The 18,409-nt window shown below is 40.4% G+C and overlaps 1 protein-coding gene and 2 long non-coding RNA genes across 5 annotated transcripts in view; all 3 read left to right on the forward strand.

Annotated features, from left to right (window-relative positions):
* The window catches only part of LOC125895075 (signal-regulatory protein beta-2-like), a 35,181-nt gene extending 23,957 nt beyond the window's left edge, over window positions 1-11,224 (forward strand). The window contains exons 1-6 of one of the 3 annotated variants that reach the window (XM_049586871.1): window positions 154-196; window positions 331-660; window positions 900-1,253; window positions 1,416-1,547; window positions 1,669-1,706; window positions 10,473-11,224. In XM_049586871.1, coding sequence (XP_049442828.1) covers window positions 154-196; window positions 331-660; window positions 900-1,253; window positions 1,416-1,547; window positions 1,669-1,706; window positions 10,473-10,595 — 1,020 coding nt within the window. In that variant the 3' untranslated portion in view covers window positions 10,596-11,224. Of the gene's footprint in view, window positions 1-153; window positions 197-330; window positions 661-899; window positions 1,254-1,415; window positions 1,548-1,668; window positions 1,707-1,820; window positions 4,038-8,792; window positions 8,853-8,986; window positions 9,317-9,539; window positions 9,888-10,049; window positions 10,359-10,472 lie in introns of those variants that run through there. The other 2 variants (XR_007450140.1, XM_049586872.1) reach the window with 2 other exon arrangements.
* Window positions 11,225-16,637: 5,413 nt separating this feature from the next.
* LOC125895083 (uncharacterized) lies at window positions 16,638-17,270 on the forward strand. Its single transcript, XR_007450142.1, has 3 exons — window positions 16,638-16,699; window positions 16,814-17,119; window positions 17,221-17,270. It is a non-coding gene; the product is annotated as an uncharacterized LOC125895083 (long non-coding RNA).
* Window positions 17,271-17,350: 80 nt separating this feature from the next.
* LOC125895082 (uncharacterized) lies at window positions 17,351-18,146 on the forward strand. Its single transcript, XR_007450141.1, has 4 exons — window positions 17,351-17,535; window positions 17,686-17,823; window positions 17,912-17,970; window positions 18,079-18,146. It is a non-coding gene; the product is annotated as an uncharacterized LOC125895082 (long non-coding RNA).
* Window positions 18,147-18,409: the final 263 nt, after the last annotated feature.

Below are 18,409 nucleotides of genomic sequence, written 5' to 3' on the forward strand. Positions count from 1 at the left end.
TTCCACTGTGGTGATACAGTGAGATACCAACACAACGAGAGGCCAATCACATTGCTCTGAAATGTTCCCTCCCACTTTCCATGATTACATTAAGGCGAGTCATCTTCTAATACGCTCTAATTTAGCTGCAGCTACAAGTGGATTAACATGAAAATGGTGATCATATTTTATTTGTTGCTGATGCTCAGAGTGGGACGTAAGTATATTCACAGAAGTCAGATTTACTCCAGATATACATTTAAAATATTATGTTCTTACAGTAATTTAGTACAGTGTGTACATTTTTCTTTCTCTGTTGTTACTCACTGCTCCATTTAATTTTATGTTCAGGATGCACAGACGATCACGTCTTTGAAGCGACAACTGTTGAAGTTGGAGATGATGTGACTTTGAATTGTACTCGCCAGACATCTGAGTACGATGATACCCTCTTTTGGATCAGGCTTGTTTCTGGAAAAACAGCTGAATTCTTGGGAGGAACATATGCCTTTGATTATGAAGGTGTGAACAAGACTGCTCGCATTACAGCAAAACAAGAGCCTGGATCATTTATTCTGCATATTCATGAGACAAAGCTGAGTGATACTGGACTTTACTACTGTTTAAAAGTAAATCTACTGGACATGACATTTTCCAAATCAACACTTCTGAGAGTTAAAGGTAAATCGACATTTTAAATTACTTGACAAAAAATAACCGTGCTTTAATCCAACATGTTTACCATCAGTTTACATAATTAGATTTTTCTACATGTATGTGTGTTTCCATAACTCATTATGATTCGAATTATGTCTCCATAATGTGTAGAAAAGGTTTTAAGCATATGAATTTAAAATTTTAATTACTTTTAATTTTATTAAAGTGAGTAAAACATGTCATTTTATCTTGACATTTTCCAGGACCAGAACCTGATATCACTGCTGTCACTCAAGATCCATCTGATCCAGTCCGTCCAGGAGACTCAGTGACTCTGCAGTGTTCAGTCCTCTCTGACTCTGAGAAGAAAACATGTTCAGAAGAACACAGAGTTTATTGGTTCAGAGCCGCATCAGATGAATCTCATCCCAGTTTCATTTATACCCAAGGAAACAGTAGTGATGGATGTGAGAAGAGTCCTGAAGCTCACTCTCTTCATAAATGTATCTACAGCTTCTCTAAGGACGTCAGCTCCTCTGATGCCGGGACTTATTACTGTGCTGTGGCCACATGTGGAGAGATATTATTTGGAAATGGAACAAAAGTTGACATTCAAGGTAAGTGCAGAATATTTCCATATTAATCTTTAATAATCATTAATTTTGAATCCAGTAGAAGTAATTAAAATAATGTATTACCAAAGTTTAGTTTCCATTATATTGTAACACCTCGACAATAAAGCTGTTAACTTTCATTATTTGCTCCTGATGTTATTTCAGAGTTCAACATGTGGGATCTGCAGAAGGCCAACACACCTCTGTTTCTGTTATTTGCGGCTTTGGCTTTAAGTCTGACTGTTATTGCCTTCCTGATTTATACCATCAAGAAGAAAACTTGTTATCATTGCAATGGTAATTAAACCTTCTCATACATCAGTCCAAAATCTAACTTCACAGGATTTAGAATAATGGTTTGTGTAAATTACCAAACAGCATCTTTTATCTTTAATCTTTGTTTTATTTCATGATACAGCTGCCGTCACTCTGCAAACAAATGCTGCAAGTCAGCAGGTAAAGTATATAAAGAAACAATGTAGCTGGAAAAGTTAATGGCATATTTTTACCCCGACATATCTAGAGATTAAAATCTGTCGTCTCATTATACTTTTCTATATATTTCCTCAGAGAGACGAGGACTCGTTGGCTTATTCTGCACCGACCTTCACCAAGAGGAAACCTGGCCGAGCAGACAGAAGGAATGTAAGAGCAACAGAGGGAGAGACGACCTACGCTGATGTCAGGACCTTAGTGAGAAATTAATATCTTTTGGATTTGCTGATTAAAAATTAACATCATTTTTGTTTGTCACACTGTTGTAAACATTTACTTCACTTCAATTTCACAGCTGATAATAGTAACAATTTTGTAATTGGATAACCTTCAAATATGTTTAACGTGTCGTTCTGACATCATGTTCTGTCTGTTTGCAACCATTGTGTGACTTTTTATGCTCTTATTATATTAAGGCTTTATAGATTATCATGATGCAAAATACAATTATGTTAGTTGCTTTGAGTGATATTCTTTTTGCATTTTTAAAATTAAAGTATGAAGAGGATTAGTGCTACCACTCAGACATGCAGTTTGAAAGATTTACCTTGAAGGAGGAGGGAGTTTGAATTTGCAGAATTCATTGAGTATGAAAAAATTAGGTTTTTTTCTGTCTTTTTTTTGTTGGCTTTTTGCCTCTATTAGATAGGATAGTCTATGTGTGAAATGGAGAGAGAGGTGGGTCGACATGCAACAAAGGCCCGCAGGCTGGAATCTAACCCACGGCTGCTGCGGCGAGGACAGTGCCTTTGTATATGGGATGCCTGTTCTACCCACTAAGCAGCCGGGCACCCTATGTTTTCTTTTTCGGCATTTGCAGCATAGTGGAAATATATAGAATACTTTTAAAGCAATAACTGATGAGGCTAAAATGGCAGTCATTTGATATTGCTTGATTTATCTTCTTCATGTTGATCTTTTACCACATCTTACTGTAAATCCAATGATTTTCACAATTTGCATTGAACTGCTATGACGAATTAACAACGTTTATACGGTTATATTTGCCTCTAAAAATTAAAAAAAAACAAACATTGACTATGTTGAGCTCTAGTTTCCTGGCGCGGCGCAGGGTGGCGCAGGGTGGCGCAGGGTGGCGAATCCTGCACAGAGCTAGTTTCGAGCAACCCGAGGCGCACTCAGTTTGATAGTTTGGCAGACCGAGGTGTGCTGAGATGGGTGTGGCGGCGCAGCAGGGGGAGGTGTCGACAGATCCAGCTTGGCACAGTGACAGTTTTGTGCCAAAAGGCTTCGCCAAAGGTGCGCTAAAAGCTCACCAGCTGAAACCAGGTCTACTGTCAGCGCAGGGGGAGCGCAGCCGGTGTAAGCTGACTTTTGGCTGACCGGCGGACAGTGCACACACGTCACCAAAACCTCACAGGCAGGTTTCCAGAATATCAGGCACATTAATAATGCAACAAATAGCCACAAAAACACTAGTCAATGCAACTATCTGCAATCAGCACATAAATGTATCTCTATATCGACTGTCCCGTCACATCTGATGTCAGATCAAAGGGGATTGGCACCGTTTAGCACGTTTGGCACACGTAATGGAAACCCAACCTGATCTGATTAACACAGCTGCAAACTAATGAGTTCACATCCCTCTCAGCCAACCACAAACAGCCACAGCATCAGATAGGGAGTATATATTCAGCATCTGTCATCTAAGAAAAGTCAAAAGAAAAGAAACAGAGTGAGACTGCGAGAGAGAAAGAGAGAGAGAGCGCGCGCACGAGAGAAACGCAACATTGATTGACAATTGTGGTGACCTCCTCCCAGGCTACCTTTGCATCATCAGCCCGTGGAGGTCTGCTCGCAGTTCCGTATATTCAGACACTGCGAGCTTGGACCTCCCGGACCAAAACATCAGTTTGCTCCTGATAGAAGTTTGGCCGTCTGATGCTGCTGCTCTCTTCTGCCATGGCGAATTGAGTAAACTCTCGTTACGCCTTCGCGCGACGCATTTAATGGCGAGGAGAGGGGCTCATTTGATTGGTGTGATGTGTGTAAAACCCACTCCACGCCTTCTCTCCTCCCTCTTTCCGACTTACGCAGGTAGGAGGGATGGAGGTGGGAAAGAGGAGTAGTTGCGCCAGTGCGCACGGTGTGCCAAATTTACAAAATCCACCTCGCCACACCCAGTTGGCAAAGCGCAGGTGTGCTGCGCCTCCGCCTCGCCCGGTCTGTGAAACTAGAGCCCTTTGAGTTTATTTTGATTTAAAAAAAATCTAAAGGGTTTAAATAATGCCAATAAAATGAAATTTAAAAAAGACATAAAAATCTAATGGGGACTGTATGCTGTTTTCATATTGCCTGCATGTGAAACAATGTGACATATTTTGTGTCTCAACCCAAATTAACTTGAGATTTAATATTAGATTTAAAACTTGACACAATAATTTAAATTCATCCAACATTTAAATAATAGTTCGGAAAGGCATTTATCAAGTTTCTAACCATGAGAACTTCCCAGGGATTTGACAGGCACACTGTGTGTAGTTCTCTGGTAACATATTGTATCTGTTTAATGGGAACTTCTCTTTGAGCAACACTCTTACACAGTGAAGCTCCAATATTTACTGACCATCAACAGCTAGGCCTGATGTGTTCTCATAGTAAAGTTGCCAGCTTTACACACATATTTCACTCTTAGCAAAACCACAGTCATTTTTTGGAGGGTGTAGAGGATCAGCCTTTCTGGACTTCCTTTGAACCAGTATTATTAATGAACAAGACCCACAAGACCACTGGGGGTCAAATGTTTAGGACTCAACCCCTGTATTACCCCAGGCTGGACAAACGCTTCGTTGAGCCATCCTTAGGCCAAAAGAGGTAAAAAGTCACTTGGGATCCCTCAAGTTTCAGATGCCATCTTAAAGTATTCAGCCTTGGGGCAAAACGCGGTGACGAACGACCCACTAGTTGTCGTGAGACAATGCTTCTTTTCTCAACCACATCCTGTCCAATCGCATTGCCCCGGGGAAATCACGCCCTCCACTCTCTTACCAAATGTTTCTGTGTGACAAAATTGAAATGTCTGTTGGAAGTGAAATTAAACATTTTATCCATGTTATAACATTGTAAATGTGCATAATCCTTGTTTGTTAGTTGAATGATGATTTTCTTGTTTCCGTTAGGCAAAAATTAAGGAAATTACGAAAAATAAGATTAATCCCTCATTTAACATGGAGCCATACTGCCATCTTGTGGCAGAGTTAAAGTGAGTTCCTATAAGGAGTCCCAAATTATATATTTGGAGTTACAATATAGTTGGATTTATTAATCAACCTGTTTTCATGAATATGTGCTTCCTCATTTTGTTTTTCTTCATAGATTGCAATTATAGGTTAGTCTAGAGTGTGTGTATTTGAAGCCGTTTATACATGTACTTTGCTGATACACGTGGCATAATAATCGTATTCAATTTAATTGGATGTGAAGAGATGTGAAAACTCACAGGTAAACAAATGTGTGAGAGAAAGAGGGCTCTCACAAATGTGCAATAGGTCATCAAGATGGAGCATTGCAGTTTTATTAGCCTTTACCAATATTGAGCAAACTTGAGATGAATTGCACCAAGTAGAATTTTATATATTTATGTATACTTTATTAATCCCCAGAGGGGAAATTCAATCAATAGTAATTGAAATAACATGATCAAGAAAATGAAGCGAATGTGTTATTTTTTTGTGTCTCTCATCAGTTTCTGGTGTGAATGAAAAAGATAAAGTGACAAAGTTAGAAAGACATTTTGCTCCCTCGATGTAATGGCAGTGAATTGAAGAGCACGACACAGCTTATTTTACATTTTTGTCATTTGCACATTGAGAAACTAGCAGAAATGATTTCTGAAGTGAACTGCTGTGTATCTGTCCACCACAACTGGATAATGAGTCAAAGTATTTTGAAGGGATAATTAACTTTACTACATTAGAAAAAACATACTAATAGGATATACTGATATTCTGATATACTAAAAATGTCAGGGCATAACTACTGAAATGAATGAACCCCTCCATCTCTCTGGTCTCACAGCACTTTGTAAAGACCCTCTGCATGTCAAGCAAAGCCACATGCAACAGCTACACTGACAGACCCAGGCTGTGGTGGGCCGTTTCTCCTCCCTTTGACCAACCATCAAGGCTGTTTACTCAGAACAGACCTGACGATGGGCTTCAACAGGATGTGTAGTGAGAGGAGAGATACAAGAGGCTTCAGCAGCCAAACTTTTCACCTTGTTCATGTGCTCATTCACAGTACAAATATCTATCAGTCCTGTGGTTTTAAATATGCAAACAAAGGTGTCAACAACTGCAGTCTTACAATTTCACAGATGCACATTAGTTTATGTTTTGTTTTAAATTGAATGTAGATTATTGATTGATTCAACATTAATTTGAACAGGCTGCCGGTCCATAACTGCACCAAGTGACGTTAGCAAGGCTGTCAAACCTGTCTGCAGATAATCAGGCAAACTACAGATCACAGTTCAAACTCCTGCTCCTGACAGAAAGACCAGGGTGGGACCAGTGAGTGATTAGCACCTCCTCCCTCTGACAGCTACCACCAATGACAAGCACCAAACCACTGAGAGTAAGTGCAACTGGTCATGGTGTGTGTCCAACTCTCCTGAACTCTTCACCCACCTTTGTGAGTTTTTGTGATATTAAAAATAAACATAGCAGTTATATAGTGTTGTTCCACTTGCCTTTTGACAGCAGCAGTAAAGCCCAGCGTCCTGAGGCTGAAACACAGAGTGAGAAAGGTAGAACAGCCTCTTTGTACTGACACCTTAGTTTGAAGCCCGACCACAACGATGCTGAAGTTTCCATGCAGCATTTGTTTATCGTAAACTGTGAACGTGTGTTTGTCTGTGTGTGCAAAGGGTGTTTTGGCTCGTTGTCAACAATATGTTGATCCTGGTTAAAGCCACAAACCACAACCTGCTGGATACTGTGAGAGTGTCGCTCTGCTGCTGTCTGTCAGCAGCTCTCTGAAAAGAAGTGAAGTGAGTATAGAGGATGGATGGTTTAACAGCCCTCCTCTGTACGCTGTGCTCTTCCTGCTGATGTGACTGACAGGCAGAGTGGGCGGGTCATCACTGATGATGTGGAGCATCTCAGTTGGTTGGCTTGCCCAGTCTTCAAGATAGCTCCTAAAGACATAGGTTTAAATATTTAATGATGAATTACATGGGATATATTTTATTTGGAGGCTCGTGTTATCAGTGCCGTTTTTAGTAATGAATATTTATCCATTTGAAAAAAAAAGTGTATTATAAATCTTCTGTTTGATGAATTATTTGACTTTCACTGCCAGATTTGACGGATACCTCTGTTTCCATCCTCAGTCTGACGTTGTCGCCACTCTAACAGATTTCCATGGGGGATTAGATTTTTCCAAATAATCATTCGAGACCAAACAGTACTCAAATGTCAACTGATGTGTAGCCATGCCAACATACTGATTGTGCTGGAGTTTTAAGAGTGGAGCAAAGCGAAGTAAAAACTAACAACAACGTTGGGCGACAAGGACATGTCAATGTAGAACAGCCTCGATTGCAGCGTCTGTCTTAACTATAGCGGTCACCATGTTATGTTATTACTCCTCATTGCTTCAGGAAAAGGGCATTACAATAACTTGACAATGGCATTAGTCCTGCCCATGGTGCTGATTGGCTAGTCAACTCAGTGACGTGGGCAGATTCAAAGGTCTGGACCAAGAAAACTAAAACAGGACAACTAAAACGTCACATATTGACGTTTGGTCATGAACTTTCCATGTCCACATATGACATGCAAGGTACCCTGGCTGCGTTGGTTATACACAGTCTGGCACAGCGTGTCAAGTTCTGCCTGTTACATGCATTGTTGTCTTTCAAGATACACTTCTGTTGTCACAGGAAATTTAACATTTACATACAGACTCTTTCAAAATAGATGCACAAAGACAGTTCAGCATGGTTGGATTTAGGCAACAAAAACACATGACTGGGTTTAGAAACAAAGAACAGGGTTTGGCTTTAGAATCTTAAGGGACGTGAACCCCGCTCTCTCATGTTTGTTGGTCCCATCCACCACCTCTCCAACCCTGCCCAGTTGGACTTTTACTGCCTTAACTTTTGCCCTTGTCCGGCTACATTTCCCTCTGAAACAATGGGCAATGTTAAACTATAACAGCAAACGGCCGCATATCATGCGGACATTAAAGGACAGCGTATTTCATTGGTTTCTGACACCACAAGTCACTGCCCAACCGCCAGATTTTGTTGCTACTGTGGCTTGGAGGTTGTTATTGCAGTTTCACACATAGCGCGATGTGTGGAGATAGCTCTGGCTATGCGAGCCTAGTATCATGTAGGTATGGCGATTTTGAAAACCGTGACATGCAGAAAGAAGAAGAGGAAGACAGTTCCATCTGAACTAGGAGGTTAATGGCAGGCGTATACCAGCAGTCTACATCCTGTGAGCCCGACTACAGCAACTCAAACTCAGCTAGTGCAGAGGGCCCATACGGAATTGAATTCCAGACACTGTCTGTCCATATGTCCCCGGAGCCACTGCCCCCTCTACCGGTGGCGAAGCAGTCCACGGCAGTACCAGGAGCAAGGAGGAGGTGGTATTTAAGGTATTTAATGAAGATTAAATAGGTCAGTGTATGGGAAACAATGGGTTACAGTATGAAGCACCTGCATATGCATGTACTTGTCTGGTGGGACAGAGGTGAGAGCTGCAGGAGGAGAGGTATTTTCAAATTCTGCCTTTTTTTATTGCCCTCTCCAGAAAAGTGCACCCCCAGTTTTACCTTGTGTTTACTCTCAGTGTCATTTATTGAAACCCACCCTGAAACATGAAACAAAAGTGTGCTGTTGTGTTGTTTCACGTTGGAAAGATGGTTGATTTTATTTCCACTGTGGTGATACAGTGAGATACCAACACAACGAGAGGCCAATCACATTGCCCTGAAATGTTCCCTCCCACTTTCCATGATTACATTAAGGCGAGTCATCTTCTAAAACGCTCTAATTTAGCTGCAGCTACAAGTGGATTAACATGAAAATGGTGGTCATATTTTATTTGCTGCTGATGCTCAGAGTGGGACGTAAGTATATTCACAGAAGTCAGATTTACTCCAGATATACATTTAAAATATTATGTTCTTACAGTAATTTAGTACAGTGTGTACATTTTTCTTTCTCTGTTGTTAATCACTGCTCCATTTAATTTTATCTTCAGGATGCACAGATGATCACGTCTTTGAAACGACAACTGTTGAAGTTGGAGTTAATGTGACTTTGAATTGTACTCGCCAGACATCTGAGTATGATGATACCCTCTTTTGGATCAGGCTTGTTTCTGGAAAATTGCCTGAATTCTTGGGAGGAACATATGCCTTTGATTATGAAGATGTTAACAAGACTCCTCACATTACAGCAAAACAAGAGCCTGGATCATTTATTCTGCATATTCATGACACAAAGCTGAGTGATACTGGACTTTACTACTGTTTAAAAGTAAATCTACTGGACATGACATTTTCCAAATCAGCACTTCTGAGAGTTAAAGGTAAATAGACATTTTAAATTACTTGACAAAAAATAACCGTGCTTTAATCCAACATGTTTACCATCAGTTTACATAATTAGATTTTTCTACATGTATATGTGTTTCCATAACTTATTATAAGTCAAATTATGTCTCCATATTGTATAGAAAAGGTTTTAATTTTCATTACTTTTAATTTTATTAAAGTGAGTAAAACATGTCATTTTATCTTGACATTTTCCAGGACCAGAACCTGATATCACTGCTGTCACTCAAGATCCATCTGATCCAGTCCGTCCAGGAGACTCAGTGACTCTGCAGTGTTCAGTCCTCTCTGACTCTGAGAAGAAAACATGTTCAGAAGAACACAGAGTTTATTGGTTCAGAGCCGCATCAGATGAATCTCATCCCAGTTTCATTTATGCCCAAGGAAACAGTAGTGATGGATGTGAGAAGAGTCCTGAAGCTCACTCTCCACAGAAATGTATCTACAGCTTCTCTAAGGACGTCAGCTCCTCTGATGCCGGGACTTATTACTGTGCTGTGGCCACATGTGGAGAGATATTATTTGGAAATGGAACAAAAGTTAAAGGTAAGTGCAGAATATTTCCATATTAATCTTTTATAATCATTAATTTTGAATCCAGTAGAAGTGATTAAAATAATGTATTACCAAAGTTTAGTTTCTATTATATTGTAACATCTTGTCAGAAAAGCTGTTAACTTTCATTATTTGCTCCTGATGTTGTTTCAGAGTTCAACATGTGGGATCTGCAGAAGGCCAACACACTGCTGTTTCTGTTATTTGCGGCTTTGGCTTTAAGTCTGACTGTTATTGCCTTCCTGATTTATACCATCAAGAAGAAAACTTGTTATCGTTGCAACGGTAATTAAACCTGCTCATACATCAGTCCATCAAACAGTCGACTATTTTGCAAAATCTAACTTAACAGGAGTTGCATTAGTGATTAGTGTAAATTACCAAACAGGATCTTTTATCTTTAATCTTTTATTTCATGATACTGCTGCCGTCACTCTGCAAACAAATGCCGCAAGCCAGCAGGTAAAGTATATAAAGAAAAGGTGTAGCTGGAAATGTTAATGGCATATTTTTACCCCGACATATCTAGAGATTAAAATCTGTCGTCTCATTATACTTTTCTATATATTTCCTCAGAGAGACGAGGACTCGTTGGCTTATGCTGCACCGACCTTCACCAAGAGGAAAACTGGCCGAGCAGACAGAAGGAATGTAAAAGCAATAGAGGGAGAGAGGCCTTACACTGATGTCAGGACTTAAGTGAAAGATTAACATCTGCTGGATTTGCTGATTAATATAATTTTGTCTGGCCCACTGTTGTAAATATGTTACTCAACATCTGATAATGGTAACAATTTTTTAATTGGATAACCTTCAAATATGTTTAACATGTCGTTCTGACATCATGTTCTGTCTGTTTGCAACCATTGTGCGACTCTTTATGCTCTTATTGTATTAAGGCTTTATAGATTATCATGATGCAAAATGTAATTATGTTAGTTGCTTTGAGTGATATTCTTTTTGCATTTTTAAAATTTAAGTATGAAGAGAATTAGTGCTGCAACTCAGACATGCTGTTTGAAAGATTTACCTTGAAAGAGGAGGGAGTTTGAGGAAGGTTTCTGATGGATTCTTTTGTCCGATGAGTAGTTTTAAGGCTTTGAATTTCTCTTATATGTATTGCAATTTTCTGTAAACCATTTTCAGGCTTTGTGATTTTCACAATTTGCTATGAAGACTTATGAGTGAAAGCATGTTATATTTGCTCCTGAAAAAAAGTGAACATTGACTACTTTGAAAATACTTGTATTGTCTACTTTGATTTATTTTTAATCCGAAGGGTTTAACTAATGCCAAAAAATAATAAAATAAAATAATAATCTAATGGGGACTGTTTACTGTTTTCATTTTGCCTGCAAGTGAAACAATATGACATATTTTGTGTCCTAACCCTAAATTAACCCAAGATTTAATATTAGATTTAAAACTTGACCCTTTTTACACTCCACTCCACAGTGTCAAGCACTAAAACTATGTTTGGATCTGTTTTGCAAATAAGGACAGTAACTGGCTAAGTTACGTGTTGATGTGAATCCTACAAAATAATTTGATGACTGTGGTAAAACTTATAAGTTCAGGTGATATGTAATAACGTGATTGAAATGTGATACAGAGTTACAGTGAACGACAGAGATTTGATGGTGATTAACACTGGGTTAGTGACAATAAATATAGGTAGTTGGTTTCTAAACTGTGTCTGCTCATTTGGTTTGGGTGGGCAAGAAACACAAACAATATAGGCAGCACAGGTGTGGTTAATGCTAGGTGACTGCAACCAACTCAACAAGCATATCCCAGCAGGGGGAGCCACAGCCTCTCCTGGCGCAGAGTAAACCAAACGTTGAAGAAGAGTACACTTGCAAGATAAATGTGACACTTTCTAATGTCACAATGGAGGGACAACTACGCAGGTTGATTTTAGCGCTGCTCATCGTGGACTATATTGCTGTCATTGTTCATTTTAGTCAAACCATACAGTTGGAAAACGAGGCGCGGCTCCAACTAGAAAACAATGTTTTGATGCATTGGATGTGCTGAATGTGCATATTAAGGCAGTACAGGAGGAGGTGCACATTAATAATCCTCCAGGACTGTAACATGCTCATGTTTAACCCAAACAATGTGTCATGTGACTGCAGTTGGTTCAGATCCAGGTCGGAACACGGTCTCACCACAAACGAACCGCACCAGAGCTCGTTTGTAATCAGACTGAGACCACCTCTTCAAGAAGGCCTCAATCCGGATGTTTTGGTGCACACCCGAGTGCGGTTGCTGTGTTCACACCTGTCCAAACCAACCGCACTTACGTAGGGGGCAAATGAGCTTGAGTTTGATGGAACCAAACCAAACAGAGCAGACCTGTGTGAAAGCACCTTTAATCCTGCTGGCTATCATCACACTTTGCTGTATGCGGTCTTCACCGTGACACACCTGCGAAAGAGCTGCTTCCCTCCACATACAACAAAGCACACGTCACAGACTCACAGGTTGCCCACAAGGCCACCGCCCTTAAAGAGGAAAAATGGTGAGCCTATAACACAAGCGCAACACTGTCAGCCACATTACAGGCCTGGCTCTGTCAGACATCCACCGCTTTGATCCTGACTGAAATGCCTTCATAAATTTGGATGGATTATCATGAAATTTGTGCAGGCAGTCAAGATTTCCAGAGGATGTGCTATTATAATACCTTTTCATGTGGCGCCATCATTAGGTTGATATCTTTGGTGTTGTGTGAAATGTCTACTGGATGGATTGCAGTGAAATTTGGTGCAGTGACATAACACGTACACGGCAGATCTGTGACCCAGCAATCAAGATGCTAATGTTCTAGCCAGTAAACTTCTGTGTGTCTGCCTGACAGAACATGATATAAAAATGTTTTAAAAAATATACAGGTCAACTACTAAACAATGCCCCCTATCCCACCTGCCCCCAGTCTCTGTGGTGTCACAGCGCTTTGTAAAGTACATCTGTCATAACAAGAACAAACAAGAACACATGCAGCAGCTACACAGACAGGCACAAACTGCGGTTGGCTATTTCTCCTCCCTTTTACCAACCATCAAGGCTGTTTACTCAGAACAGACCTGACGGTGGGCTTCAACAGGATGTGTAGTGAGAGGAGAGATACAAGAGGCTTCAGCAGGCTTCTTAACTCAGATAACAACCAAATCTAGAGCCACATGCACCTGCATCTTAAAATATTGCATATGCACATAATTTCATGTCTTGATTTAATTTTAATATAACGTGTTGATTTATTCACCATTAATTTGGCCAGTGGAACCAGTGAATGATTGGCACTTACCCTCACTGACAGCAGCTACGGATGAAAAGCACCGAACCACAGAAACTTGCGATAAAAAAATCTCTTTATGACATAGTGCAACTTTACCCTTCAGCTCCCCCGTAAGTTGATGTGATAATAATAGTTATGAAAGTGATATACTGTTGTTTTATTCCGTTTGCCTTTTTAAAACAGCTTTCAAGTCCAGCTTATTGAGACTAAAACAGAGAGTGAGAAAGTTAGAAAAGCCCCCTTGTACTGACACCTTAGTCTGCAGCCCGACCACAGCAATGCTAAAGTTTCCATGCACCATTTTTTTGTCAGTGGTGACTGTGAATGCATGCTTGTCTGTGTCTGTCTGTGTGTGACATGCAAGCAGTGCACACAAAGAAAAAACAGAAGGTACAAAGCAGGACACAAAGACCATGAAAGTATTTCCTACAGTGCTTTTGTTCTAAATAACATTCACTCTTCTGCATCTTTAACTGTGTATGTGTGTTTTGCGTGTAGGTGCTGGACGGCAACACTTATTGTATCAAGAAAAACTTCATTGTCTAACATGTTTTGGCATGTGGTCAACAATATGTTGACCTTGATAATGGCCACAAACCACAGTGTGCTGGTCTGACAAATGTCACTGCAGTTTTGGCTCTGTAGATAGATCTAGATCTTACCACAGTGCCTCTCTGACACCGGTCTCATCGGAAAGAACGCTCTGCAGCATAAACTTCAGGTCCGCACTGGCTCTAAGTGCCCCTCCCCCCCGCAGCAGTCCTTGTGCAAATTTCCAGCACATCCTGTTACAAGTGCTACAAGTGGCGATATGACCAAGTCCTGAGCAAACAGGCTGAGGTTCTGGATAGGTGCAGACAGCAGGCCACCAAATCCAGTTTGCAGAGAAAGCAGGGACAACACAAGCCACACCAGCAGCTTCTGGCTGTGGGCCAAGAGGGAAGACCAGGGCTGGGGTAACACTTAGCTCTTGGGCAGCTGCAGGGGGTGGCAGGGAGATGACCCTGCCAATGCCCCACCACCAGAAGACATTCCAGGTTTAAAGGATCAAAACGTTGAAGACCAGTGGTACCTGGCTGATGACCCTGCAGCTGACCCACAGGCACTGGATGAGGTGCCTCCATACCCTTACAAGTAGCTGAAGTTGTGCCAGAAACCCTCTGGTGATTTTTTCATGTCAGTTTGGGGTGTTGTATTGGACTGCTTTATCTTGTCAGGTCTTTCTGTCATTGTTATTGTGAGGCTGTACATGGTAAAGAGCTTCCTTTTTATTTCCCCTGATTCATATCTGATCTTATTTTATTTATTTGTTTCTCTCCCAGGTTCACGTGGATTTCCTCCTTCAGATCGTAACACACAGGTCAATTGTATGAAAAATTCTAAATATTTCAAGGTTGACCGAGTTTCTATGACAGAGTGGTGCTCTGCTTCTGCCTCTCACCCTTCTGACAGACAGTAACAGATAAGAGTACAGATTGGTGTACTGTACCTGGCAACACTACACAGTGTTCACACTGCTCATGTTTAACCCAAACAATGTGTCATGTGACTGCAGTTGGTTCAGATCCAGGTCAGAACACGTTCTCACCACAAACGAACCGCACCAGAGTTTGTTTGTAACCAGACAGACCACCTCTTCAAGAAGGTCTCAGTCCGGTTGTTTTGGTGCAATCACACTTGAGTGTGATTGCTGTGTTCACATCTTCCCAAATAAACCGCACTTAGGGGGCAAACAAACTTCATTTAGATTGAACCGAACCAAACAGGGCAGGTGTGAAAGCATCCTAAGACAGGTTAGATATAAACACAAAACCACAGAGAGTCAACACCTGCAGTTCCCCTCAGCTCCACAGAGGGTATCAACATCTTTAATCCTTGTTTTGACGTTTACAGCCTGGAACTTCACTGTTTTGATTAACTCTGACTGCTCCCATCAGAGTCATTCACAGCACAGCAGGCCAATTATTAAAGCACTAAACATACAACCCACCAGTAGTCTCGCCACCAGACAATCAGAGATCTCCGCCTTCTTATAGTCTGGGGACACTCCTTTCTAAAGTGTGTTTAACACACCAGAGAAAACGGCCGGCAACAAAGCAACGCCTCTTGCATTTTTTAAAAGGACACGCCCTCCCGGAAATGTGCGCTCCCCCTTTTCTCGTCCGCAAGGAAACAAACGCACAGAGGGCTTGAAAATGGATGCCGAAAGATTTAACTCCGTTTTATCAAACGTGTGCTCAGTCCACAAGATTGTGGAAATGAAGGACTTACAGCGACTTGAGCCATTTTGTACCGCTGCACGTGTTTCTAGTGGGACTATGTTTACGAGCACAAGAGTTCAGCGAGCCACCGAAGGACCGCCCTGCAGATTTACTATTGGTTCTGCAACGTAGGGAGTTTTTTTAAACTCTGAAATTGTATCCGCCCATCTAAACACAAAATCAGGGAGAAAGTTATCAGTCTTTATTTAAGCAAAGCGTCTAAAGACTGACTTGTGAGTCTAACCCACCAGTGGCAGATCTTCCTACAGGTGAAACAGGCGGTTGTCTATGGCCCCACCATTTTTTAATATTTTTAACTGAACATAAGTGAAGTGGTGGAGTGGAGTGTATGTGAAGAGATTTAAATTTGCAAATTTGCACGTTCTGTATTCTTAATTCTGTCATTTATTATTATTGTTTGTCAGCTAAGTGGTTTATTTGTGTTAATTTCCCAGGAGAAGCCTGCCTAGGGCGCAGATTGTGCCAGTTCAGGCACTTTAATCCAATATTCAGTGCCAAGGGAGGATGTTGTGTGTCAATTATGTAGCATCTTGACTTTATTAGTGTTTGTCATCACCACGATCATTCCCTAAATTAAACTAAGAGGTTTTAGTTGCGTAACCTTAATCATACCCTAACAAGCATTCAAAGTTAAATTAAAAAAAAGATAAAAGTTGGTTTTGGCCATTTAAAAATATTGTTATTGAACATAATCTTGGGTTTGCATGAATAATCAAACTCAAAGTAAATATAGTACCCCATAAATCATAGAAATATGATTGCTTTCTATTTCAGAGTTTCTGGAAATCAGGCTACAACCCTGATAAATGTTAGTATAGCAGTGAAGAACAACAGATGTACAACAGAAGAATGTGCTGTGTTGTGTCTCTGCTTTTTGTCTTTAAATAACTGTAGTTCACATTAAGACCAAATCATCTGTTGTGTTTACTTTCACTGTCACTGTGTTGTTATAGAAACCCACATTTATACAGAAGCGTGCTGTTGGTGTTGTTTCATGTGTTTAGGTTGGAAAGATTGTTGATTTTATTTCCACTGTGGTGGTAAACGCCAACATAACGAGAGGCCAATCATGTTGCTCTGCAACTGTTCCCTCCCACTTGATATGACTACATTACAGTGAATCCTTTCATATTGTAGTCTCAATTTAAGAAGTCTCAAGTGGAATAATAACCAGAAAATGAAGACTGTGCTTTATCTACTGCTGATGCTCAGAGTGGGACGTAAGTATATTTAGAGAGGGCAGATTCACTTCAAGTATTGTCATGTTCTTGCAGTAACTGAGGAGAGAGCATTCAAGATTTTGTCTCTCTTAATGTTAAATAATGTTTTTTCAGGATGCACAGTAGAGCAGATCTTTGAGATGAGGACTGTTGGTTTTGGAGCTGACGTGACACTGACTTGTCCCCGCAAGTCTTCGGGAAGCATCTTTTGGATCAGGCTTGTTTCTGGAGACTTTCCTAAAGTATTAGGAAAAACTTTCAGCTTTGAGAGAGATCCTCGAATCACAGCCACAGAAAAGCCTGGAAAATTTGTCCTGCATATTAAAAACACAAGGCAAAGTGATAGAGCAGTTTACCTCTGTGTAAAAATACACCAACAAACCTTCACACTTTTGAAAGGAGCAGACCTGAAAGTTGAAGGTAAATACATATATTAATTTTATTCCAGCTTTGTTTTAATTATGCCGAAAGTTGTATTTTGTTTGAAAATGAATAGTTGAAGTTTTAAACTTTTTTCCCAGCACCAGAGCCTGCGATCACTGCAGTCCTTCCATCTGATCCAGTCCGTCCAGGAGACTCAGTGACCCAGTGTTCAGCCCTCTCTGACTCTGAGAACAAGACGTGTGTGTGCTGTTTAAGAGCCGGATTACATCAGTGTCTCCCAAGTTTGAACTGTTCTCAAGGAAACAATGCTGAGGAACATGAAAAGAACCTTGAAGGATGTTTGTACCGCTTCCTCAAGAATGTGAGCTCCTCTGATGCTGGGACTTATAACTGTGCTGTACTCACATGTGAGGAGAGATTATCTGGAAACAGATCAGAACTCAACACTGAAGGTAACTGCATCATATTTACATATATAATTGGAAAATAAGAACATTTGTGTGTTTGACTTACATCAAGCAAATGTACCAGAACATCATAAATTATAAATTACTCTTATATACACCTTTTCTAATGGTTAACTTTCCATATTGTGTCAGCAGACACCATGTGGGACTCGCAGAGGAACCAAATCATCGTCTCTCTGTTGTGTGCTGCTTTGGCTATCAGTCTGATTGTCATAGCCTTTCTCATTTACTCAGTCAAGAAACTCAAGAAAGAATCTTGTGGTTGTTGCAATGGTAGGCAAAGTCACTCATATATCTATCTATCAAACAGTATTTGTCAAAACTGGATTCACATTAATGCTGTTTTTATATTATAATGCAGCTTCTGTTGCTTTGCAAACAAATGCTGCAGCAGCCAGCAGGAATCAGCAAATTCAACAGGTAAGATATAAAAAGAAAAATGTACTGTGGCTTTTAAGTTATCAGCATGTTTTTGTCTCTACATTTTGTCATCTGCCATCAAATAACTGTCTCCATACATTTCCTCAGACAGATGAGGACTCATTGGTTTATTCTGCACCAATCTTCATCAGGAGGCAAACTAGTAAAGAAGGGACAAGGGATGGAAAACCAGAGGAGGAGGAGAGTATCTACACTGATGTCAGGGCTCTGGAGCTGGATTAACAGTCTAAAAAAAATACTGGATTGCTTCTTAAAGGTACAGTTGGTAACTTTTTAAAATGATTTTTTTTCCATATTTGCTGAAACTGTCACTATATTCACATAGAAATAAATAGCCCTGTTTCCACCAAGCAGTACGGATCAGTTCAGTTTGGTACGCTTTTTTTCTGTTTCCACTGTGAAAAGTTGTGGATGGTAC

The sequence above is a fragment of the Epinephelus fuscoguttatus genome, linkage group LG9 (genome assembly GCF_011397635.1).
Source record: "Epinephelus fuscoguttatus linkage group LG9, E.fuscoguttatus.final_Chr_v1".
In the NCBI taxonomy this organism is placed as follows: domain Eukaryota; kingdom Metazoa; phylum Chordata; class Actinopteri; order Perciformes; family Serranidae; genus Epinephelus; species Epinephelus fuscoguttatus.